This window comes from Bufo bufo, chromosome 2, assembly GCF_905171765.1.
Source record: "Bufo bufo chromosome 2, aBufBuf1.1, whole genome shotgun sequence".
Classification (NCBI taxonomy): Eukaryota; Metazoa; Chordata; class Amphibia; order Anura; family Bufonidae; genus Bufo; species Bufo bufo.
In genome coordinates, this window is record NC_053390.1 from 441041232 (window position 1) to 441067799 (window position 26568).

Genomic DNA, 26568 nt, shown 5'->3' on the forward strand with positions numbered 1-26568 from the left:
CATCTGTCCACAAAATATTTTTCCAGTACTGCTGTGGAACATCCAGGTGCTCTTGTACAGCTGTAAACGTGCAGCAATGTTTTTTTTGGACAGCAGTGGCTTCCTCTGTGGTATCCTCCCATGAAATCCATTCTTGTTTAGTGTTTTACGTATCGTAGATTCGCTAACAGGGATGTTAGCATATGCCAGAGACTTTTGTACGTCTTTAGCTGACACTCTAGGATTCTTTTTCACCTCATTGAGAAGTCTAAACTGTGCTCTTGCAGTCATGTTTACAGGACGGCCACTCCTAGGCCGTCTCCATTTATAGACAATTTGTCTTACCGTGGGACTGATGAAACAGCAAGGCTTTTGGAGATACTTTTATAACCCTTTCCAGCTTTATGCAAGTCAACAATTCTTTATCGTAGGTCTTCTGAGAGCTCTTTTGTGCGAGGCATCATTCACATCAGGCAATGCTTCTTGTGAAAAGCAAACCAGAACTGGTGTGTGTTTTTTTATAGAGCAGGCAGCTGTAACCAACACCTCCAATCTCATCTCATTGATTGGACTCCAGTTGGCTGACGCCTTACTCCAATTAGCTCTTGGAGATGTCATTAGTCTAGGAGTTCACATACTTTTTCCACCTGCACTGTGAATGTTTACATGGTGTGTTCAATGAAAACATGGTAACATTTAATTCTTTGTGCGTTATTAGTTTAAGCAGACTGTGATTGTCTATTGTTGTGACTTACATGAAGATCAGATCACATTTTATGACCAATTTGTGCAGAAATCCATATCATTCTAAAGGGTTCACATACTTTTTCTTGCAACTGTATGTACTGGACACATTCTGGGAAATAACTTACCAGTGGCATACCCCTTTAAGCACCTGCTTGAGCAGCTTTATATTCTTCATGGTAATGAAATGGAGGTCAGCCTACATACTGACGACTGGAGCCTGTTCACATCTGCCTTGGGGGGTCCATTTACAACAGAAGAAACAGAGAGCTCTGTCAGATCCGCTGCACAATGGACATTGTTTAGTATGGGCAACATTTTTTTTCATATTTTTGCACATACGGTCCAATGTATTTTTTGAGAAGTTTCTCCAAATTCTGCACATATCACAGTCTCTGATCCTCCTCAAGGAAACTATAAGAAGACCTTGCCTGCTATTCAAGGCTGTCTCACAGTAGTGATATACTGCAGACCATATTTAATCATGGGAAAAGTTAGACTTCTCAATAACGTTCTGTTTTACTAAGCAGTTTTGACCTTGATTACTTAGAGAATCATTTTTAACAACAGTGCCATTGTTTTATTAGCTAGTTTATAGAGACTAAATAGACAAAATGCTACAATCCAGGGCAAATATGAGATAAGACATTTTAATATTTTAAAGTAAATGTATTTCTTGTAAAACACGGGCATTTTAGAAAACATACTCGTCACATATTTATTATGCTTTTTAAACCAGGTCGATTTCCATTTTGTCACATTGAAAAGGCTTCCTGATATACATTCACTATGAGGAGACTAAGTAGGCAAAATGGAGTTCTGAAAATGATTCCGGTAGAAGTATTTAATGAAACCTTCCATTGGTAGAAATGGAAATGTCCATCCATAATAATAAAAGTCCTGTGTGCGTGCTCAGGGCTGCATGTCTGATGCGTATGTGTCGATAATCCATAATAATAAAAGCCCTCTGTGCGTGCTCAGGGCTGCATGTCCGTGCGTATGTGCGATAATTTAACTGGGCATGACGCAGTGACCAGTGTCTCATGTAGCTCTTGCCTAATGATGTAATGATCTAATAAGGCCTGTGGGGTGCCAATCAAGCTAGTACTGCATGACTCATATTGTGACTGGCAGTGCCCTCTGGACTCCTTCGCACCAGTATTTTTATTTTTTATTCCTTTATGCTGCAAGGGAAAATTTCAGACAGTAGTATCTTTAGAAATCTATTACCATTCAGAAAAATGGAGCCATAACATTTTAATTTTTCTGCTCACATAGCAGTGTGAGGGCTTATTTTTTGTGGGGTAATTGTTCTTTCTAATGGCACCATTTAAAACTGCATAGAATGTGGAGGGATGCTAGAAAAAAAAATCCAAATGGGATGAAATTGGAGAATAAAACAATTCTGCCACAGTTTTATGGGTTTCGTTTTTACAGTGTTCCCTGTGCCGTACAAAAAACTGACCTGTTAAACATTCTCTGGTTGAGTACGATTACAGTGATACTACTTTTTTTTTTTTTATAGTTTTTCTTGCCTGTGTGAAGAATCATTTTTTGTGGGCTGATCTGTAGTTTGTATTGATACTATTTTGGAGTGAGTATGCCTTTTTGATCACTTTTTACTAAATTCCTTGGGGAGGTGTAAAGACAAAAAAATTGCAAATCAGCCATTACTTTTTCTGTTAGAGCATTCACCATACAGAATAAATATTTTTATAGTTCAGCGGTTTGGGACATGGTGATGCTCATGATGATTATTTTATTTTTAATATAGAGATGATTAGAATTTTTATATTTTATTACTTAATCTTTTTGAAAACTTTTTTTTTATTACACACATTTTTTAAGTCCCACTTGGGGACTTTAACTTGCGATCACCTGATCACTTATCTCATAGACTGCAATGATTTAACATTACAGCCTATGGGAGTTTCACTATGTTCCTATGGAGCCCTGCCACTGGTAGGGTTCCATAGGCCTGAAGCTGCGATAGCAACTGAATGGCCTCTACTTGATATTGGCGCAAGGGGATCTCTCTGATGCCGTAGTCGGAATTGCCATGTCATCTAAAGGGTTAAATGTCTATGATTGGCGTTCTCACTGATCATGGACAATGCCTCCAGGTGTCTACTATGTAAAACAGCTGGCAGCTGAGCGGGAGGCATCTTTAAAGCCCTGACTGCACCGTACATGTATGGCACAAGTCGTGAAGTGGTTTCAGGAGGGTGAATTCTCCATCTGCCAGCCCACTGGCGCCCCTCATTAGTTATCGTACAGGAAGAAAAAGCTTTAACAAAGGTCCCGAAGCCTGCTAGAAGTAATAGGTATTAAGTATTCCAAAGCCTTATATATGCAGTGAAGTGCTCACAGCTTCAAGTCCACAAGACATAACTATATGTGATAAAAACAAGCCTTATACAATCATGTAAATGGAAAAATACAAACGTTACTGCTCTAGGAATGTGAATATCAGGATAAAAATACACTTACCTGAAGACCCGAATTAGGATGATGTGAGGTATACTGCAATAGCCCCGCTATCAGACAAAGACTGACTGTATCATAAACTATTATGATGAAGTCCGTTTGGGATCTGGGGAGCGTTGTCGGCCTGGGAGATTAGGCGGACACATAGACCGTATTTTCCAGGCTGACCACAGTCATGTGAGTCAGCCCTTACAGAGACTCAGAGTCAAGAAGGCTGTGCCCACCTAGATTTGCCACAGAAGGGAATGCTACATATGGCGCCATATTAAATGCCATGAAAATTATATTATTTGAATATTATATGCAAATGCACACATAGATGTTCAGTGATTCAGACAAAAGCACATCCTGAATTATAATTTGTGATTTGGATTACTTTATGTAACGAATGCTATTAAAGGTTTAGACTTGTACCTGTACATTGCTTAGCACTTGGTTTCTGTGCAGACTACATAAGGTCATGTTTGCAAGATGTGCCTATAGGCAAACAGGCTGATCTAATACATTTATATTCACATTTTCAAGTTGATGAGGTAAAAAGACATCACACCAAGAAATGAGATTAGATCTAGATTATTCACGATGGATGGCGCAGCACATACAACTAATTACATGTGCTGAGACCTAAATACCAATTATTGCTAATGCGGTGTTTAGGAGATACTTCCTGTCATCAGGCATTGCTACGAGAATCCTAGCTCTTACCTTTTCCAACAGCTCGTTCCTCATCTCCCCAGTGTAACGTGCTTGTGTCTGAAGATGGACAGTCTTGGTCACTGGTGTTTCGTTCTTTGCTGATTGTAGGTGTGCGCCCCGGAGCAAGAAACTGATTAGCCAAGGCTTTTTCAGTGGGTGAGGGCTGCAGACAAAAAAACACATGTGGTTACTGAATGAGCCCTAATCTAATAAATCAGTGCACAGTGTATTCTCCCCGGTAGCCACACTCGTAATAATACTACAGAGAATCTAATAATCGTAGACAACAAGTAGTAAATGTATGGAAAAAAAACAATTTTTTAAGCAGGGTTTCATTTACCCCCTTTTCCAGCAACAGCTAGTTTGGACCAAATGCCGAAATCCCCATTTTTCATATCCGACATGTCACTTTTATATGGTAATAACTTTGGAGCACTTTTACTTATCCAAGCAATTCTGAGACAGTTTTCTCGTGACACTTCATGTTAGTGGTGAATTTAGGTCAATATGTTTTACATTTATGCATTAAAAAATGCAAAATGTACAGCAAATTTTGAAAAAATTAGAAATGTTCTAAATTTGAATTTCTCTGCTTTTAAGGCGTTAGTGAGTGATTTCTTGAAAATAATTATCAAAATTCCCCATATGTCTACTTTATGCTAGTATCCATTTTTGTAAATGTCATTTTATGTTATTAGGACATTAGAATTTTGGAAGCAATTTTGTAATTTTCAAAAACGACATTTTTTATGGACCAATTCAGTTCTGAAGTCACTACATACACCTCTAAATTATTCAAAACTGTTTTTTGAAACTTTGTTAGGGTGCATTCACACGACTATATTTTACCCCACAAAATGGCCAAGAATAGGGCATATTCCATCTTTTTTGCAGGATTGCAGAACAGACATACAGATGATGTTTTTTTTGCGCACGATAGAAATGATGGGTCTGTGAGCAATCTGCAAAAATACGGATTGGATGAGGACCAGAAATACAGTTGTGTGAATGGGGCCTTAACCCTCAAGGTAATCCACAGGAATTAAAAAAATATCATATATTTTTTTTTTTGCAGATTTTCCATTCTAATCCATTTGTCCCTGTAAACAAGGGTTAACAACAAAACAAACCTCAATATCTATTAACCTAATTCTGCAATTTACATAAATACCCCATATGTGGTTGTAAATCTCTTCATGGTCACACGGCAGTGCTCAGAAGGAAAGGTGCACAATATTGTTTTTGGAGGGCAGATTTTGCTTGAATGGTTTTTGGGTGCCATGTCACATTTGAAGAGACTGTTAGGTACCCCCTAGAAAGGAAATCCTCAAAAATTGACCCAATTTTGGAAACTACACGGAATTGATCAAGGGGTTGCAAGTGAATGCTTTGACCCAACCAAACATTTCATAGAATTTAGAAACACTTGGTTGACTTGAAAATGTATCATTTTCACAAAGAGAACAGGAGAAATGCACCCTACAATTTGTTATGCATTTTTCCTGAATACATCACCACCCGATATGTGGTCATAAACTGCTGTTTGGGTACATGGTAGCATTCAGAAGGGAAGGAGTGGCATTTGGATTTTCTAACATGGAATTTGCAAATTGCTTTTTAAGAGGCCATAACAGTTTTATTTTTTTGTTGACTGAGCTGTGTGAGGGCTCGTTTGTTGCTGGCCATTTTTAGGAAGTTGAGGTGGGCAAAAATTGCAATTTCTGTCAGTGTTTTTTTTTATAGGGTTCTCCATGTGGTATATATGATATAATAATTTTACTCTGTGGGTCAGGTGATGCAGTCAGGTTACAGTGCAGCACAGGACGAAAGAAGTCAAGGGAGCATAAACTGCTGCAGAGACCACCAGCCTGGAGAGGAAGCGGTGGAGCAGAAGAGGTACCCATAAGTGAAGTTACTTATTTAAAGGTCTAATCTGAGGTGTAATGGGGGTCTGCATGAATGTCTGATCTGGCATCTGCCATGGTGGTCTGATGGGGTCTGGCATGGATGCCTCATATGAGGTCTGATGGGGGTCTGGCATGGATGCTTGATCTGAGGTTTGATGGGGGTCTTGGCATGGATTTCTGATCTAAGAGTCTGTTTTTTCATTATCTACTACTTTTGCAGCATATAATCACTGTTTTATTAAAAAAGGATTTTATTAAACTATAAAGTTATTGGATATTTTGCATCGCCATATACTAAAATCTAGGGATCGACCGATTAATCCGATATTGAGGGATTTTGAAACGTTATCGGTTATCTATTTTGACGATATACCGATAACATATTGGGAACCAGAACGCGCTGCTCTCAGCGCTCTCTGTGTTCCCTCCGCAGCACAGGGGAGAAGGAAGCAGTGTCTCCCTCCCCTGTGCTGCTGCTGCCGCCTGCGCCAATGAGAGGAGGAGAACATAAGAGGAGGGGAGGGGCTGTGGCCGCTGCGCCACCAATGAAGATAAGTTCTCAATCATTCATATACAGGAGGCGGGAGCTGGCTGCAGAATCACATAGCCGGCTCCCGACCTCTATGACAAGTAGCTGCGATCCGCGGTAGTTAACTCCTCAGGTTGACGCGGATCGCAGCTACCGCTCATAGAGGTCGGGAGCCGGCTATGTGATTCTGCAGCCAGCTCCCGCCTCCTGTATATGAATGATTGAGAGACTTATCTTCATTGGTGGCGCAGTGCGCCCCCCCCAAGCCCCCCAGTATTAATCATTGGTGAGCGAGGTGCGCCCCCCCAAGCCCCCCCAGTATTAATCATTGGTGGCGCAGTGCGCCCCCCCACCCCCCATATTAAAAACATTGGTGGCGCAGAGTGCGCCCCCCCCCACCCAAGCCCCCCCCCCCCCCCCAGTATTAATCATTGGTGGCAGTGGCTACAGGATCCCCCCCTCTCCCCCTGCTCCTCCGATCGGAGCCCCAGCAGTGTAATCCTGGGGCTCCGATCGGTTACCATGGCAGCCAGGACGCTATTGAAGCCCTGGCTGCCATGATAAGCTCTATGCTGCTGTGTGCACAAAGCACAGAGCAGCAGGGACAGTGTGAGATCCTATTCACCCGGATAGAGATCTATCAGGGGAATAGGACAAGGGTTCTAGTCCCTAAGGGGGCTAAAAGTTAGTAAAAAAACAAAAACACAAAAATATTAAGTATAAATGAAAAAGATAACAAAAAAATTACACATTAACAATAAACAAAAAAATACACATTAACAATAAACATTAATTTTCAGCAGATTTGTGTAGGAATTTTTTTTTTTCTCAAAAATGAAAATTCCCAGAATATCGGTATAAATTATCGGCTATCGGCCTGAAAGTTCACAAATTATCGGTATCGGTCCTAAAAAATCAATATCGGTCGATCCCTACTAAAATCCATAACATTTTTTTGATCAATGTAACTTTGAGGTCTTTTTTTTTTTTTTTTTTTTTGAGGGATGGGCTATAGTTTTTAATAGTACCATTTTGGGGGGTAAATATTAGGGTTGGGTGATATACCGCTGTTTGGCGTTATACCGCGGTTATAAGAAACAGGGATTATGGCGATATCGCTGTTTCTAATAACTGCGGTAAATTTTTTACATCATCGAAAGCGGTCATGTGTGCTGACCGCTTCAAAACTGCCGGGCCGCAGGACCATGCATCATTACATACCAATTGCTGCCCGCTGCGGCCCGACCAGGCTCCTCCTCGCTGGCTCCCATGGTGCAGTCTCCCGGCCCACCGACGTCTAACGTCGGAATCAGATGACGCCACGGGCGAGGCCGCTCTGAGGCTGAGCAGCGCAGTACAGTTGCGAAGTGGCGCAAAGTACTCCTGAACTTAGTCCCACTCCTTTCGACCCCCACAGAATTCACTACGCCTGCGGAGAGAGACCCTATATATACAGCTGCCGGACGGGCCCGTCCCCGAATTAAAGGGTGTAATGTCTCTGTCTATCAGATTATCCCAATTATATGTCTTCTACTGCGCCGAGGTGCAGCGCAGCACCTGTCCCGACTCTGGCCTACTCAGTCCTTCATGCCTGCCTGCATGTCAACTAGCTGCACGCCACCGCACCTGCACATTGAAATAGCAGCAAGCAGACAGGGAATGAGCCATCATGAGGTCCCTCCCCTCCCCCCATGACATGACCAACAAAATGGAATTACTGTATGGTGGTGGCAGGCAGGGTCACACAGGTGGCCATAAGGCATGAGGGGTGGCAGCACCTTGTGGCTGCTGCCCCCACTGTAATGTTCTCCTGTTGTGGCTGCTGCCCCCCCTGTAATGTCTCCTGTTGTGGCTGCTGCCACCATACAGGGAGTGCTGAATTATTAGGTAAGTTGTATTTTTGAGGATTATTTTATTTATTGAACAACCACCATGTTCTCAATGAGACCAAAAAACTCATTAATATCAAAGCTGAATATTTTTGGAAGTAGTTTATTATTTTTAGCTATTTTAGGGGATATCTGTGTGTGCAGGGACTATTAATGTGCATAATTATTAGGCAACTTAACAAAAAACAAATATAATACCCATTTCAATTATTTATTTTTACCAGTGAAACCAATATAACATATCAAAATTCACAAATATACATTTTCTGACATTCAAAAACAAAACAAAAACAAATCAGTGACCAATATAGCCACCTTTCTTTGCAAGGAAACTCAAAAGCCTGCCATCCATTGATTCTGTCAGTGTTTTGATCTGTTCACCATCAACATCTGCGGTTGCAGCAGCAACCACAGCCTCCCAGACACTGTTCAGAGAGGTGTTACTGTTTTCCCTCCTTGTAAATTCACATTTGATGATGGACCACAGGTTCTCAATGGGGTTCAGATCAGCGTGAACAAGGAGGCCATGTCATTAGATTTCTTCTTTTATTACCCTCTCTTGCCAGCCACGCTGTTGGAGGTACTTGGACGCGTGTGATGGAGCATTGTCCTGCATGAAAATCATGTTTTTCTTGAAGGATGCAGACTTCTTCCATTACCCACTGCTTGAAGAAGGTGTCTTCCAGAAACTGGCAGTAGGACTGGGAGTTGAGCTTGACTCCATCCTCAACCCGAAAAGGCCCACAAGCTCATCTTTGATGATACCAGCCCAAACCAGTACTCCACCCTCCACCTTGCTGGCGGTCTGAGTCGGACTGGAGCTCTCTGCCCTTTACCAATCCAGCCACGGGCCCGTCATTCTGGCCCATCAAGAACTCACTCTCATTTCAATCAGTCCATAAAACCTTTAGAAAATCAGTCTTGAGATATTTCTTGGCCCAGTCTTGACGTTTCTGCTCTTGTGTGTCTTGTTCAGTGGTGGTCGTCTTTCAGCCTTTCTTACCTTGGCCATGTCTCTGAGTATTGCCACACCTTGTGCTTTTGGGCACTCCAGTGATGTTGCAGCTCTGAAATATGCCAAACTGGTGGCAAGTGGCATCTTGGCAGCTGCACGCTTGACTTTTCTCAGTTCATGGGCAGTTATTTTGCGCCTTGGTTTTTCCACACGCTTCTTGCGACCCTGTTGACTATTTTGAATGAAACGCTTGATTGTTCGATGATCACGCTTCAGAAGCTTTGGCTTTTTAAGAGTGCTGCATCCCCTCTGCCAAGATATCTCACTATATTTTGACTTTTCTGAGCCTGGTTCAAGTCCTTCTTTTGACCCATTTTGCCAAAGGAAAGGAAGTTGCTAATACATATGCACACCTACTATAGGGTGTTGATGTCATTAGTACCACACCCCTTCTTATTACAGAGATGCACATCACCTAATATGCTTAATTGGTAGTAGGCTTTCGAGCCTATACAGCTTTGGAGTAAGACAACATGCATAAAGAGGATGATGTGGTCAAAATACTCATTTGCCTAATAATTCTGCACGCAGTGTACTGTATTGGATTGTCTCCTTGTGGCTTGCTGTCCCCATACTGTATGGATTGTCTCCTGTGGCTGCTGTCCCCATACTGTAATGGATTGTCTCCTTGTGGCTGCTGTCCCCATACTGTAATGTCTCCTTGTGGCTGCTGCCGCCACTGTAATGTCTCCTTGTGGCTGCTGCCCCCATACTGTAATGTCTACTTGTGGCTGCTGCCCCCATACTGTAATGTCTCCTTGTGGCCGCTGCCCCTATACTGTAATGTCTACTTGTGGCCGCTGCCCCTATACTGTAATGTCTCCTTGTGGCTGCTTCGCCCGGTGGACAGTGCCCCAACACTGCCATACAGTATAACGACTAACCGTCTCCAAGTTGTGGCTGCTGCGCCCCCACTGTAATGTCTCCTGTTGTGGCTGCTGCCACCGTACTGTAATGGATTGTCTCCTTGTGGCTGCTGTCCCCATACTGTAATGGATTGTCTCCTTGTGGCTGCTGTCCCCATACTGTAATGTCTCCTTGTGGGCTGCTGCCCCTATACTGTAATGTCTACTTGTGGCCGCTGCCCCTATACTGTAATGTCTCCTTGTGGCTGCTGCCCCCGGTGGACAGTGCCCCAACACTGCCATACAGTATAACGACTAACGTCTCCAAGTTGTGGCTGCTGCCCCCACTGTAATGTCTCCTGTTGTGGCTGCTGCCACCATACTGTAATGGATTGTCTCCTTGTGGCTGCTGTCCCCATACTGTAATGGATTGTCTCCTTGTGGCTGCTGCCGCCACTGTAATGTCTCCTTGTGGCTGCTGCCCCTATACTGTAATGTCTACTTGTGGCCGCTGCCCCTATACTGTAATGTCTACTTGTGGCCGCTGCCCCTATACTGTAATGTCTCCTTGTGGCTGCTGCCCCTATACTGTAATGTCTCCTTGTGGCCGCTGCCCCTATACTGTAATGTCTACTTGTGGCCGCTGCCCCTATACTGTAATGTCTCCTTGTGGCTGCTGCCCCGGTGGACAGTGCCCCAACACTGCCATACAGTATAACGACTAACGTCTCCAAGTTGTGGCTGCCTGCTAACAGGGTGCCAACTAGATAGCCAAAGCACTTAGGACAGCCAGACATGACTCACTGTTCATTTCTAGGCTTTACTAGCACTGTGCCAAAAGCAAAGGGACGGAAAAAAGTACAGCAGTCAAATCATGTCATTTTCCAACTTTTGTATGCAGAAAGAGTCACAATTTAATTTAATACAGTATAATGTAATTAGCAAATTTCTAAATTACTTAATTTAAAAAATCTGCTTGTACCCACCTGCCAACTGATCCCCCCCCCCCCCCCCCCCCCACCCCCCCCCCCCGTATAGATCACGTTAGATTACTGTGCAAACAGATAACAGATGGTTTTTATCCATGTAATACTTGCGTGCCCAACAAAAGGGTAGTTAGAAAAGGGGGGCTTGGTGGTCTGAAGATAGTTTAAGTGGCTGACTCATCAGGAGAGGGGTCCGGATTGATCTGGCGTCCGCGGTGGTATCGCAAATGTGAGCAAGCAGAACGCTCAGTTTTACACCTACCCCGCCAGAAGAACAGAGTGTCACTTGACACACGCGACGGAATCCAGGTCACGTGAAAACTATGCCGGCAAAAAGGTCATGTAAGCAGCACCCCCTTATGTTAGTAAGGGCAAAGCATAAGATCACGTGAAGGAAAAGAGGAGATCACATGACATGTTTACTAGACATATTCAAATAAATAAATAGCTAGAAAACAAGAGGAGGGGATAAAAAGATAGACAGGCATCACTAGTATCAAGAACGATACTGCAAAAAAGTTGATATAAAATATTAGCAACATTGGTGGTAGAAAAATAAGCTGGATAAATATATAGATCAAGATTATGGAGTTAATTTATATGTTTATTTAATGAGCTGGCTAGAAACTTAAGATTTTTTCTTTTCAAAAAAATACACAATAATATGAAAAGTACAGTAGATAAAAAGATGATAAAGGGCCCCCATAAACAGATGATGGATTGGTCAATTATAGGAAGCACGTAAATTCAAACACATTCATTAAGTCCCAAGGTGTTATAGTGTTAAGAGTATAGATCCATCTTGACTCTTTTTAAGATTCTGTCAAGGTCACCGCCTCTAAAGGAGCGTTTAATTGTTTTGATCATGGAGAAACATACTGATTTGGTGTAACCAGCATGGCATAGCCATGCATGCATATCTTGCAAGTGGTTTATCACGTTTATTGCATATATCGCCAATATGTTCGAGAATTCTTTTCTTAAAACATTCTGCATGTCTTTCCCCCATGTATTTTAGGCAGCGGTTCACACTTGAGCGTTTTACAGCGCGTTCAAACGCGCTGTTAAAACGCTCAACACATGAAAACCAATGCTTCCCTATGGCCCTGGTTCTCCACTTGAGCGTTTTTCAGCGCTGAAAACACTCGATGTAAACGCCCTACGCTCAAACAAGTACTTGAGCTTCTTTGGGGCGTTTTACAGCGCGTTTGTGGCCATAGGACATTGCAGTCAAACGCGCGTTTACTATTGCAAAAAACGCGCATAAAAAACGCGCGTTAAACGCGCATATCAAAGACGCTCAGGTCTGAACCCAGCCTTAGTCTGCATTCACATTGTGCAAGGTTTACAACTTTTTCTCAGGGGTCTCAAAGTGACTATGTACAAGTGTATCTCCTACACTACGTCCTCGTCTGAATGTAATTGCCGGATTATCCGAACGAAATTTTTCCAGATCTGGATCTGATTTAATTACTGACCAATACCGTCCTAGAATCTTACGGATCTGTTGAGATTCAGTATCATAAGTTCCAATAATTCTAATCACTTCTAGTGAATCACTCTTATTTTAGGTTGAAGTAGAGAGGATCGATCTATGGAATTAGCAGCATTCCATGCTTCATAGAGGCATAAGATGGGGTATCCTCTTTGTTTGAAGCGATAAAGTTTGGATGCTTCCTGTGTAAAATCCCCTTGATCCGAGCAGTTTCTACAGAAACTGCCCCTTTGGTATACCTTTTTTAAGTGATCTGGGGTGAAAACTATCCCATCTTAAAGGGCTATTAGTTGATGTTTTCTTTCGATGCAAAGTTGTCTTTATGGAATTGTTCTCCCCCCTTTCAATACGCGTATCCAAAAATGTTATGGAATCTCGTTAAAGTTCAGATGTAAAATACAGACCTAGGTGAGAAAAACTCCTGGCTAATAGAAAGATGGGTACTTTAAAATGTGGTAAATGCAAAGCATGTTCCTTCATTGCTTTTACCAACAGCTCTGAAAATAAAATATACAGAGCTCGTACCTTTTGCAAATTGCAACACTATAGGAGTTGTCTACCTTGCACAATGTGAATGCGGACTAAAATACGTGGGGAAGACATGCAGAAGAGAATTCTCGAACATATTGGCGATATACGCAATAAACGGGATAAGTAACTTACAAGACATGCATGGCTATGCCATGCTGGTTACACCAAATCAGTATGTTTCTCCATGATTGAAGCAATAAACGCTCCATTAGAGGCGGTGACCTTGACAGAATCTTAAAACAAAAAAGAGTCCAGATGGATCTATATTTTTAACACTATAACACCCTTGGGACTTAATAAATGTGTTGAATTTACGTGCTTCCTTTAATTGACCAGTCTCCATCATCTGTTTATGTGGGCCCTTTTTTTTTATTTTTTTTATCTACTTTTCATATTATTGTGTATTATTTTGAAAATAAAAAATCTGGAGTTTCTAGCTAGCTCCCATAGAAATAGATAAAAGTGGCACTCATTAAATAAACATATAAATAACTCCATAATCTTGATCTATATATTTATCCAGCTTATTTTTCTACCTCCAATGTTGCATTTTACATGAATATTTTATATCAACTTTTCTGCAGTATCGTTCTGATACTAGTGATGCCTGTCTATCTTTTTTCCCCTACTCTTGTTTTCTATTTATTCATTTCAATATGTCTAATTATACATGTCATGTGATCGCCTCTTTTCCTTCACGTGATCTTATGCTTTGCCCTTACTAACATATGGCGTGCTTCTTATGTGACCTTCTTGCCGGCATAGTTTTCATGTGACCTGGATTCTGTTCACGTGACCGCCAACACCTGACCCAGTGTGTCACGTGACACGCCGTTCTTCTGGCGGGTAGTATAAAACTGAGCGTTCCACTTGCTCACATTTGCGATACCACCGCAGACGCTCCTGACCCCCTCTCCTGATGAGTCGGGCCCACTTTAAACTATCTTCAGGCCACCGAGCCCCCCTTCTCTAACTACCCATTTGTTGGGCACGCAAGTATATATGATAAATACCATCTGTTTGCACAGTAATCTAACGTGATCTTATACCGGGGGGGGGGAATAAGTTGCCAATATGTATTTTATACTTTCAAAAAGTTGGCATTTTATATATCTCATTTTGTTTTGCCTCTCTCAATACAACCAAACCCCTTTTTGATATATTCTTTACATATTTATTCAACTCTAAGGGTAACTATCAATCTATCTGGAGACATTTTTATTCATTGTTCTCCCACTAAGCCAAATGTGTCCCCTGATGAGCCCTGTGATTGAATGGGCGAAACGTGTTTGGCACAGGGACAGTATTATTAAGAATAATTTTACATCTTAGCAAGGCATCATTATGTGATGCTTGTGATGAATTCTACTTAAGGAGTTGATATGCAATTTTTGGTAGATTATATTTCTTGAGGTATACATTTATTTTTATTATTTTTGGCACTTATGGTAGTCCACTTACAAATTTTGCTATATGCTAACTTATATTAGTTGGCTTCCCATCCCTTTATCAGGGCCATCCTAGGGTGTATAGGAGGTTCCTGATATGATATCACCCCTATCGGGGCGGCCCATTCCGTTTTGTAGGCAGGGTATTGATTATAGGGTGAGACTTAGGGACAGCATCCCAGATATCAACCAGTCAACACCCGTGCCTAATCACTCCCCTAATTTTCATTATTAACTTTTTTGATATTTTTGGCACAATTTTTTTAAATTTATTTATTTACCTGTGCGATATTTTTAATATAACAAAATAAAAAGGCTATGTTTCAATGGTGGCAATCTGTGAGTAGTTGTTCATGCACCATTTATGTGGATTAGACCTTCTGGCAGGTTATAGTCTTAGCTGTGAAAATATATATCAATCTGCTCAGCTCCTCCTGCTCTATACATGCTGCATTTTATTTTGTGGTGACAAGTTCTCTTTAAGTTAAGAAAGCAGTACGAAATACCGGACTTTACACACACACACTACTCAAAAATTCTTAATTCCCGTAACATGCACGTATTTTTCCATAAAGATACATGATCTGTTAATAATTGTTGTTGTAACTTCTCATCTTCCAATGCTTTTGCCAGACATTCTTCATGCATGACTTGGTATGTCTCCACTTTATTGTTAATGCCATCTGATTTATTAATTTCATTCTGATTTGGAAATTCAACATCAAAGTAAAAACAAAGATATCTGTACAAGACTTTGGAAACAGACTATGGGCCTCATGCACATGGACATTGCCGACCGTGGCCGTATTGCGGCTCACAATACACGGGCACCGGCCATGTGCACCCCGCATCACGGATGCAAACTCCTTCACTTGAATAGGTACGCAATCCGAGAGATGCGGTGCGGAACGGAGGCATGGATCGGAAGCCCGCGGAAGCACTACGGAGTGCTTCTGTGGGTTTTCTGTCCGTGCCTCCGCACCGCAAAAAAGTAGTGCATGCACTACAGTTTTGCAGTGCGGACCGTCGGATGCGGATCGCGGACCTCATGCAAGTGAATGGGTTCGCAATCTGCATGCGGCTGCCCCACAGTCGGTGCCAGTGCATTGCGGACCGATGACAGGTCATCAATATCTGAATGGTGGGGATCTGACACCCAGCACTCCTGACAATCAGCTGTTTGAAGAGGAGGTGGCACTCGTGTCAGGTTGGATGGAGACTGTTGGTGGACAACCAGAAAATAAGAAAAGAAAGGTTAACAGCTCTTGTGACACTTACCAAACCAGGGAAACTAACTGATTCCCCTCCTAACTTCTGACTGGTATTATTACTAAATAACAATCTTAAGCTATATTCTAAAATAATTGCTTTTCCACTCCAGGCATTCCCTTTTTCCTTACCTTTCCCAGACTAGGCGGGATTTGTATTGGGGTGCAATGTAGAGATGGGACTGTATACCCACCCCTACAAATACAGTTATAGCTTCTGGCTTCATGTCTCGGATGTCACAAGTCAGTGGTTCCTGCTGTTGCCTCTTACTTTTGCTTTTACAATAGTCCTCTTAGCAGAAAAGCCTAGGACTTCACCTGATGTCCGTTGGGTGGTAGTGGGGTGCTTAAACTCATGTCATTGGATTGTATGCTGATTACATGTTTCTGTCACATCTCTGGAATCATCTTTAAATACAGATGTGTCTATTCTCAGGGAATTCTAATGTGTCTTACTATAAACTTGAATGGGTTGTCTGGGTTCAGAGTTGAACCCGGACATAAGCTCCCCTTCACTCATTTAGCCTGTATGAGTGAAGGATCAGAGCATTTCTTGCTCCGATGCTCCCCCTTGCCTTGCGCTGCCTCACACAGGGCAAGGGCTTTTTCTTCAATGTCAGTGTTTCACAGGCTAGGGCAGCGTTAAAGACCGGCCATTAGTGTCGGTGAAGTCACTAGGATCACTGCTCGGTAGAAGCCTCTGCCTATAATACTCCGAAAAAGCTGGGTACATCATCGGCTGTAAATAAACAGCCCTTGTTCTGCGCTATGCAGCGCAGGGCAAGGGGAAGCATCGGAGCTAGAAGTGCTCCGATGTTCCACTCATACAGGCTAAATGAGTGAAGGGGAGCCTATGTCCAGGTTCAACTCTGAACGCGGACAACCCCTTTTATGTGTCAAAGCCATTCTATTCTTGGAACATATAACAAATGAGGTGGTTGTCCCATCTCGCTGTTTCCCTAGGTAGCTAGCCTTACGGAAACAGCCGAGCAGTATTGCAGTGAATGCGAGTTACACAAATAACGGATCAAGCAAGGTATGCTGTTTCAGTAACTCCAGGAGCTTTTGCATCAGATACGCAATTGGACCCATTTTTGGTTTTGCATTTTCCTTTTTGCCTCCTCACGTTCCAATAGCCATAACTTTTTTAATTTTCCATTCAGCCATATTCCATATGAGGGCTTATTTTTTGCAGTATAAGGGTCCATTCACACGTCCGTAATTTGGGTCCGCATTCGTTCCGCAATTTGCAGACCCATTCACTTTCAATGGGGCTGGAATGGATGCAAATCCACATTTCCTGGATCCGCATCCGTTTTTTCGGGATCTGCATCCGTTTTTTCGGGATCCGCAATTTCGTTCCTGGAAAAAATAGAACATGTCCTATTCTTGTCCGCAATTGCGGACCAGAAAAGGCATTTTCTATTATAGTGTCTGTGATGTGCGGATCCGCAAATTGCGGATCGCACATTGCAGGTGTCCGTGTTTTGCGGATCTGCAAAACACTTACGACGTGTGAATGGACCCCTAAGTTGTATTTTTTAAGGGCACCATTTAATTTACCATGTCTGTTATGGGAAATGGGAAAAAAAAAATTCTTTGTGGGGTTAAATTTTAAAAATTTTAAATAACAAAATTCCGCCAAAGTTTTTTGGGGGTTTTAACATCACGATGTTCACTGTGTACTAAAAATGACATGCGTCCTTATTTAGTGGCTCAAACCAAACTTGTATAATTCTGAATAAAAAAAATATATATATATATATATATATATATATATATAATATCTTTATTATACAGCCATAACTTCTGTATATTTCCGTCCATAGATCTGTATGAGGGCTTCTTGCAGAACAAACTGTCGTTTTTATTGGTACCTTTTTGGTGATATCTACGACTTTTTGATCACGGTTATTGACTTTTTTTTGGGGGGGGGAAAGTTTTTTTTTATATATTTTAATAGTTCAGACATTTTCAGACATAGCAATACTTAATATGTGTTTTTTTGTTGTTTATATATTTTTATACACTCACCTAAAGAATTATTAGGAACACCATACTAATACGGTGTTGGACCCCCTTTTGCCTTCAGAACTGCCTTAATTCTACGTGGCATTGATTCAACAAGGTGCTGATAGCATTCTTTAGAATGTTGGCCCATATTGATAGGATAGCATCTTGCAGTTGATGGAGATTTGAGGGATGCACATCCAGGGCACGAAGCTCCCGTTCCACCACATCCCAAAGATGCTCTATTGGGTTGAGATCTGGTGACTGTGGGGGCCATTTTAGTACAGTGAACTCATTGTCATGTTCAAGAAACCAATTTGAAATGATTCGAGCTTTGTGACATGGTGCATTATCCTGCTGGAAGTAGCCATCAGAGGATGGATACATGTTCTCATTCTGTTTACGCCAAATTCGGACTCTACCATTTGAATGTCTCAACAGAAATCGAGACTCATCAGACCAGGCAACATTTTTCCAGTCTTCAACAGTCCAATTTTGGTGAGCTCGTGCAAATTGTAGCCTCTTTTTCCTATTTGTAGTGGAGATGAGTGGTACCCGGTGGGGTCTTCTGCTGTTGTAGCCCATCCGCCTCAAGGTTGTGCGTGTTGTGGCTTCACAAATGCTTTGCTGCATACCTCGGTTGTAACGAGTGGTTATTTCAGTCAACGTCGCTCTTCTATCAGCTTGAATCAGTCGGCCCATTCTCCTCTGACCTCTACCATCCACAAGGCATTTTTGCCCACAGGACTGCCGCATACTAGATGTTTTTCCCTTTTCACACCATTCTTTGTAAACCCTAGAAATGGTTGTGTGTGAAAATCCCAGTAACTGAGCAGATTGTGAAATACTCAGACCGGCCCGTCTGGCTCCAACAACCATGCCACGCTCAAAATAGCTTAAATCACCTTTCTTTCCCATTCTGACATTCAGTTTGGAGTTCAGGAGATTGTCTTGACCAGGACCACCCCCCTAAATGCATTGAAGCAACTGCCATGTGATTGGTTGACTAGATAATTGCATTCATGAGAAATAGAACAGGTGTTCCTAATAATTCTTTAGGTGAGTGTATATAAAATTGGGAAATGGGTATGATTTATACTTTTAACATTTTCATGTTTTTTTTATATACATTTTTTTATTTTATAATAATAACTTTTAACCCCCTTGGGGGCTAGAACCTTGCATCTTTTGATCCCTTGTCCCATTAACCTTAAAGGGACACTGACAGGCCCAATAAGCATATTTCGGTATATATATGACAGTAACAGGTCTTCTAAAGTGTATTAAAAGCATATAAGTATACCCCCTGTCCGCCTTATAAATACAGTAAACTGAAGTTTTATAACCTGGTTGAATCGTCTTCATTCTGCCCAAGGGGCGGCGTTTCATCTCCACTTCTGCCCAGCCAGCCGCCCCCAACTGCCGTTTTGAAGCGCCGCCCAGCTCATCAATATTCACTTCGCTGGGCGGCTACTACTGTCCCCGACTTCACAAGATCCGGCGCATGCCCAATACAATCCTATGGGCATCGGCCTCCGTCTCATCTTCAGCACTAGTATTAACCCCTTCTGAGGTGTAAGAGAGCAGCGCTCTGAACAGTGCCCGGCGCATGCAGGCGCGATGTGATCCCGGCCAGTGAAGGTGCCGGGCGCATGCGCTGAAGATGAGACGGAGGCCAATGCCCATAGGATTGTATTGGGCATGCGCCGGATCTTGTGAAGTCGGGGACAGTAGTAGCCGCCCAGCGAAGTGAATATTGATGAGCTGGGCGGCGCTTTAAAACGGCAGTGGGGGCGGCTGGCTGGGCAGAAGTGGAGATGAAACGCCGCCCCTTGGGCAGAATGAAGACGGTTCAACCAGGTTATAAAAACTTCAGTTTACTGTATTTATAAGGTGGACAGGGGGTATACTTATATGCTTTTAATACACTTTAGAAGACCTGTATTGTCATATATATACCTAAATATGCTTATTGGGCATGTCAGTGTCCCTTTAAAGGAGATCGATTAGGGTGAATGGGATTTTGACACACTCCACGCACAGCTTAGCAGGGTGCTTACCATAGCAGGCCTGGGAAGCTTCAGAAGCGTCCAGGCTGCCATGGCAACCAATCGGAGCTTTGCGAACTGCAGGGGCTCTGTTCACAAGGCAGAGGGAGCTGCATCCCTCTTTCTGCCTTACCTCACAGGTGCCGCAACCGGTCTTAATAGCGGCATCTGTGGGGTTAAATGATGAGGTTTAGCACGATTGCCGTTTCCCCTTCATTGCGGCCAGATTACACAGCCAGCACCCACCACATATGGAGCGGGCTCACTGCAGCAGCCGGATCCATACATTACCTCAGCCGCCCATGATGTACTGGTACGTCAGGGTGGCGGAAGGGGTTAAGCAAACACAATTTTTTATTTTAATATTTTACATTTTTAAAAACACAAAAAAGGAAAAGTGCCCGAAGCTAAACTTTGGGCAACCTGCATGGTTAGTATCTAGTAGCACCCCCCTTTGGAAAGTATCACAGCTTCTAAACGCTTTTTGTAGCCGACCTACAGCCTTTCAATTTTTGTTTGACGTATTTTCATACATTCTTCCTTACAAAAGTCTTCCAGTTCTGTGAGATTCCTGGGCCGTCTTGAATGCACTGTTCCTTTGAGGTTTATCTACAGATTTTCAAGGATGTTCACATCAGGGGACTGTGAGGGCCATGGTAAAACTTTCAGCTTGCGCCTTTTGAGGTAGTCTATTCTGGATTTTGAGGTGTGTTTAGGATCCTCTTTTCAACTTTAGTTTTTTTTAAAGTTGGTGTTAAGTTTCCCTCCAGAATTTGCTGGAATTTCATTGAATCCAATCTTCTCTCTACTGGTGAAATTTTCCTGTGCCACTGGCTGCAACACAACCCCAAAGCATGATTGATCCACCCCCATGCTTAATGGTTGGAGAGGTGTTTTTTTTCATGAACTTCTGTGCTCTTTTTTCACTCTCCAAGTATACCTTTGCTCATTGTGTCCAAAAAGTTCAATTTTATCTTATCAGTCCACAGGACTTGTTTCCAAAATGCATCAGGCTTTTTTTTTTAGATATTCTTTTGCAAACTTCTCACTCTGAATTTCGTGGTGAGGACCCAGGAGAGGTTTTCTGCTGATGACTCTTCCATGAAGGCCATATTTGTGCAAGTGTCACTGAACGTAGAACAATGTACCACAACTCCAGAATCTGCTAAATCTGAATGTCTTTTGTAATCAAGCGGGGCTTCTAACTACAAACATCTTTCTCTGAGATTTTTTCTTGGTCTTCCAGACGTTCTCTTGACCAACTGTTCATATTAACTGCCATGGCAATCTGAAAAAGCTTTGCTATTTTCTTATAACCTTCTCCATGCTTTGTGGGCCTCAATCATTTTCAGAGTGCTAGGCAGCTGCTTAGAAGAACCCATGGCTGCTGTTTTTGGGACAAGGTTAGAGGCGTCTAGGTATTTATAAAGCTTTGAAATTTGCATCACCTTGCTTTTCCTAATGATGATTGTAAACAAGCCTTACCACTAACATGCCATTTAAGGTCTGCTCAAGTCTCCTTGGGTTCCCATACTTTTGCAAGGTACTCCTTACTTTTTTCACTCTAAGATTGTACAAAACCAAAATAATACATGGATAGTGCTTTAAAATGTTGAAAAATGTGTTTCATCTTTAACGTTATGCCTTTTGGAGATCATTTCATCTTCAACTTGCTTAACTATTCACTTCAAACAGTAATTTTGACCAGGGGAACCCAAACTTTTGCATGCCACTGTATTCCTACAATGTCAGATTTTATGAGTTAGGATGGGGAAAAGGAGTTCAAGGTTTCTTTTTCAAAAAAGCTCTGTACCAATTGTAGTAGTCATACTTAGCAGATTAGTCCAGAAAAGTCCAGCTACATTGAGCCCTCACTCCAGGTAATTTGGTGCATATTAGTTTGGGATATAACGTGGTGGTTTTGTCCAGTTGTTACACCACTACGGGAAGCCATGATTGATTTTTCTAAACTTACAAACTCAAGAGTGGCTCTGTCCCCTGAATTGGCAATTCTTGGACTGGGTATGTCTCACCTTCCCCTCTCAAATCACAGGATTTTTTGCTCATATATTTACAGCGGTTTTGAACTCATATTACACCGAACTGTAAACTCACTATTACTCATATATATCTGAAGTAGTTGCCTCAGTTAATCAACACATGCAGCATGAGACTTGCAATCCCGGACAAAATCAATTCCTGCTGGACGTTATGGACTTCCTTATTAGTGTGATTGCCCTCTACCTACTACCAAGGGCGTTGCTAGGTTAAAACATTCAGGGCCTGGGCCCCTGATGTTTTGTCCCAGGCCCTGAATGTACTGCCTGCCAGAAAGATCCAATTGTATTGCCATCCTCAGGACGGCAATACAATTGAATCTAATGCCTTGCAAGAGCCTAAGGACCTGTGATGACATCACAGTCCATGTGATCAGTTCTAAATGCAGTAGCTGAAAAGGACCTGGATGATGTCACCATCATGTGACCAGTGCGGGAGAGGATGGCTCAGCAGTGAAGAGAAGTCCTGGGAAAGAAGCTTTTGGCGAGGTTGCTACATGAGGAGAGGTAAGTGAATGGGTAGATTACTCAGTGTGAGAGGCAGAGCAATGTTGGGAGTTGTAATTATTTAAATGGTACTGTATGTTAGGGCTGAAGTTATTTATGTGGGACAGTGGGGTGGAGTGATGTTATTTACATGGAACTGAATATTGAGGGGTGATGTTATTTACATGGGACTGTATGTTGAAGGTGGCTGGCGGAAAGGGGGTGAAGTTATTTACTTGGGACTGTATATTGGAGGGGGCTGGAGAGATGGTGTGATGGTATTTACATGGGACTCTATGGCGGAGGAGGGAAATAATGTTATTTACATTGGACTGTATGGTGGAGGGGCTGAGGAATTATAATTTCTGAGGACAGTAAACAGAGGAATATAACTACAGGGGGCACTGCAGGGGGCATTATAAACTACTGGGGCGCTTCAAGGTGAGCAATTATAACATAGGGGGCCAATATAAATACTGGGGCACTTCAGGGTGAGCATTATAACAGTAGGGGGTATTATAAATACTGGGGGCACTGTGGGGTCATTTTAAATCCAGTGGACATTAAGCGTTACTTATTACTACTGGGGGCTCTATGGGAGGGACTTGTAGATCCACATTATTTCTATTAAGAGCATTATGGGGGGCCTTATTACTACTGAGGGGTCTGTAGAGAGCTTTATTACCACTGGGATAACAATTGGGGGGGGGGGGCCTTATTTCTACTAGGGGCTCTGTGAGGACATTATTAATACCTGAGGGCTCTTCTACTAATGGGGGCACTGTTGGGGGCACTCTAGAACGGAATTACTATTGCTGAGACTATGAGGAGTACTAGTACTATTCTCTTTCTTCAGGATAGTATTTGGGGGTTTAGAAAAGTGAGGAAGCTAAGATGTCTGTGTTTCACACTCATGCAGAGATGAGGCGTGGCTGAGAGAAGTTGTCCTGACCGAATGGAGAAGATGATGACAGAGAAGATCTACATCAGAGGAGACGTCACCTGGGAGGCCCTGGATGTGAGAGGTACGTGCTGCTGTATAGATGTATAGTAAATACAGTAAAATTTCTTCAGTGCTAGTGTTTGCAGGGGGAGGAGGCGACTGGTTGACTTAGAGAAATGGGCAATATTCATTGGGGCTTGGGCCCCAGGGATCTTTTGAGACCCTAGCAACACCCCTGCCTACTACTGTCTTGTAAAATGTTTTTTGTTTTCTTGTAAAGCATATCACTTTGTACAGGCTTACAAAGTGGTGTGCTCTTGTCGAATCCTGCATTCACCTGAACTATCTGTATAACATTGTGACAATCCTGCTGTATACCTCTGATTGCATTGACCTGTTGCTCACTTTGTCCCTTTTCTGTGTTAGTTTACTTCCCATCTCTCCCTCCTTCCCTTATAGGTCTTTATACCCTTTTCACCAGTTTATATTACACTGAAGATTATGGTGGAGTTTTATCAAAACTGATTGACCATAGCAACCAATCAGATTTCACCTTTCATTTTTCAGAGCTCCTTTGGAAAATGAAAGGTTTTCAGTTTTCCTTTACACCAGTTTGATAGAGCTCCCCCTTTGTGCCTCAATGAACATCACTGACAGACGGCCTCATGTTTGATGCTGAAGAGCTTTCTTTATAGTTGGTACACATGATGTTCTGATGTATATTTATTTGTATTGAATAGTGCAATGAAAAATTCAATAATATTGCTTAAAAAAGCACATACTATTGGTAACTCTGTTGTACCGAACTTTGAATCTAGATAAGAACCAACATGTCTAGAATATATACACCTCGATAAGTGTTGGCCATAACTTTTGCAAGTTTGCTGATACAAAAAATGTTTACTCTAAAGCTAAAGGAGTTGTACAAGGTATTTTTATTTATTTAGGGAACTTGCCAGGAGCCTAACAAACGTCCTTCCTTTTTCCCGGGCTGCAGTCATTCATACATTGTTGTGACTACAGTGGTGACATCCTGTATACTACTGCAGCCAATTTGCAGGCCAGTAATTGGCCACAGCTGTATACAGGGCAGCCAAAAAATGTGACTGGCTGTAGACTGGGAAAGAGGACAAAGTGGCAGTACTGTATCAAAGAAGGCAAGGAATGTAAGTTTAAGGGTCCATTCAGACGTCCGCATAAATGGGTCCGCATCCATTCCGCAATTTTGTGGAACAGGTGCGGACCCAATTTATTTCAATGGGGCCGCAAAAGATACGCACAGCGCGCTGTGTGCTGCCCGCATCCATAGTTCCGTTCCGCGGCCCTCAAAAAAGATAGAGCATGTCCTTTTCTTGTCCACAGCCACGGACAAGAATAGCCATTTCTATCACACGGCCGGCCATGTGGGGTCCGCAAAATGTGGAATGAACTTGGCCGGTGTCTGTGTTTTGTGGATCTGCAATTTGCGGGCCACAAAACACTTGCGGATGTGTGAATGGACCCTAAGGGGGTTAGCAACTTTCACGCTAGTGTTGGTCAATGTGTTCGTTAAATGACTTTATAGCACTTTACTAATATAGTCATTATTGATATTCTGAACATTTTCTATCATTCATAAGCCATGTCCATACTGTTCATAAAATGATTGCTGCTGGAGTGTCAAATGACCAGACAAATCACTCAGTCTCCTCCATTAACATACACTGGACCTGCCATCTGTATTTGCACTGTTAGGAGTTTAGTGCAGGGTGTATGAATTGAAGTAGCTGAGTGCTGTCTGGTCACATAACACCATCAGCATCCAATTTTTTGGACAGGCCCTCTATATAGACAGCATGGCTTATGAAATATGGCAAAATGCACATAAGAGATTTATCAACATTGGCACTTTCTGCGCCGATCTTGACATCCCCTGCACTACTGGAAAATGAGCCTACTTTATGACGAGGGTGCACGCCTTGTCAAAAATTAGGTGCATCCTCTGGCAGTCTATGCGCTCTAAACAGCATCTACCACAGCTCAGAGCTGCAGTAGATTTCTGACTTCATTTGCCCCAGGAAAATGTTGTAAATGAAGATAAAATTTGTTGTGGGCCTGCTGGCCATGCCCCCTTTTCACCTTTGCCACTCCCCCTTTCCAAAAAAGGGCAACGGCGGCGTAAAAACCAGTAGATGCAACTATTTGAAAAAAAGTTGCAGTTAAAAAGTCGCAAACACATAGTTCCGACTTTTTGACACAACCTTTTTAGGTGCAAGGGAGATGATAAATCTCTCCTTGATATCAATTAAAGCCTTACATTCATTGGTCCACAAGTAGCCAGAAAGTGGACAACTCCTTTAAGTTTATAATTTTACAAGACATTTAGAAGTTTCCACAGATTTAAAAAAAAATAAAAAAAAAATTGCACAATCTCTTTAATAACCCTGTCAAAATATTAGGATGTGTGTCAAATGCAACCCAATCTATACAGTTTTACTTGATTGATTGGCATACAATATGTGGACTGTACTGCAGGTCCTTTGAAAAAAAATCATATATACATGTCAGATATAAACAATTCACAATGGAGTAAGGCCTCTTTCACATCAGCGATATGGATTGTGTCAGGATCTGTTCAGGAAAAAAACTTAAAAAAGGTTTTGCACACAAGTTCCGTCAGTCTCGTCTGCGATTGCGTTCAGCGTTTCAGTTATTTCCACGTGGATGCAATCACTTTTTGATGCGCTCTCCAACAACCATCAGTGAAAAATGCATTGCATCTGGATTGCATCCGTATGCAATCCGTCTTTCACACAAGCTTCATTCACTTCTATGGAATCAGAGCTGCGTGAAAAACATAGAATTTATAACTTGCTGCTATTTTTCCCGAATGCAGAAATGATGCACAAAAAAACGTATGTGCAAACACCCATTAAAATGAATGGGCCATGATTCAGTTCGGATGCTATGCATTTGCTTCATACATCCCACTCGAATGGAAAAGTCGCTCACGTAAAAGAGGTCTAATAATCCATTACTAATAAACATGGTGGAGATTGCTCAGGATTCTATTTCAGTGGCATAGAGTAGTTAACCCCTTAAAGTGGTTTTCTGAGACATTATAACTGATGACCTATCCTCAGGATAGGTCATCAGTATCTGATCAGAGAGGGTCTGACACCCGGGACCCCCGCTCTGATTAGCTGTTTGAGAAGGCCAGTGGCAC

General features: G+C 42.3%; 1 protein-coding gene across 1 annotated transcript in view; it reads right to left on the reverse strand.

Annotated features, from left to right (window-relative positions):
- Positions 1-26568, reverse strand: part of USE1 (unconventional SNARE in the ER 1) — a 105694-nt gene that overhangs the window by 14677 nt on the left and 64449 nt on the right. The window contains 2 exon segments of the mRNA XM_040417484.1: positions 3916-3993; positions 3995-4069. Of these exon segments, the coding sequence (XP_040273418.1) occupies positions 3916-3993; positions 3995-4069 (153 nt within the window).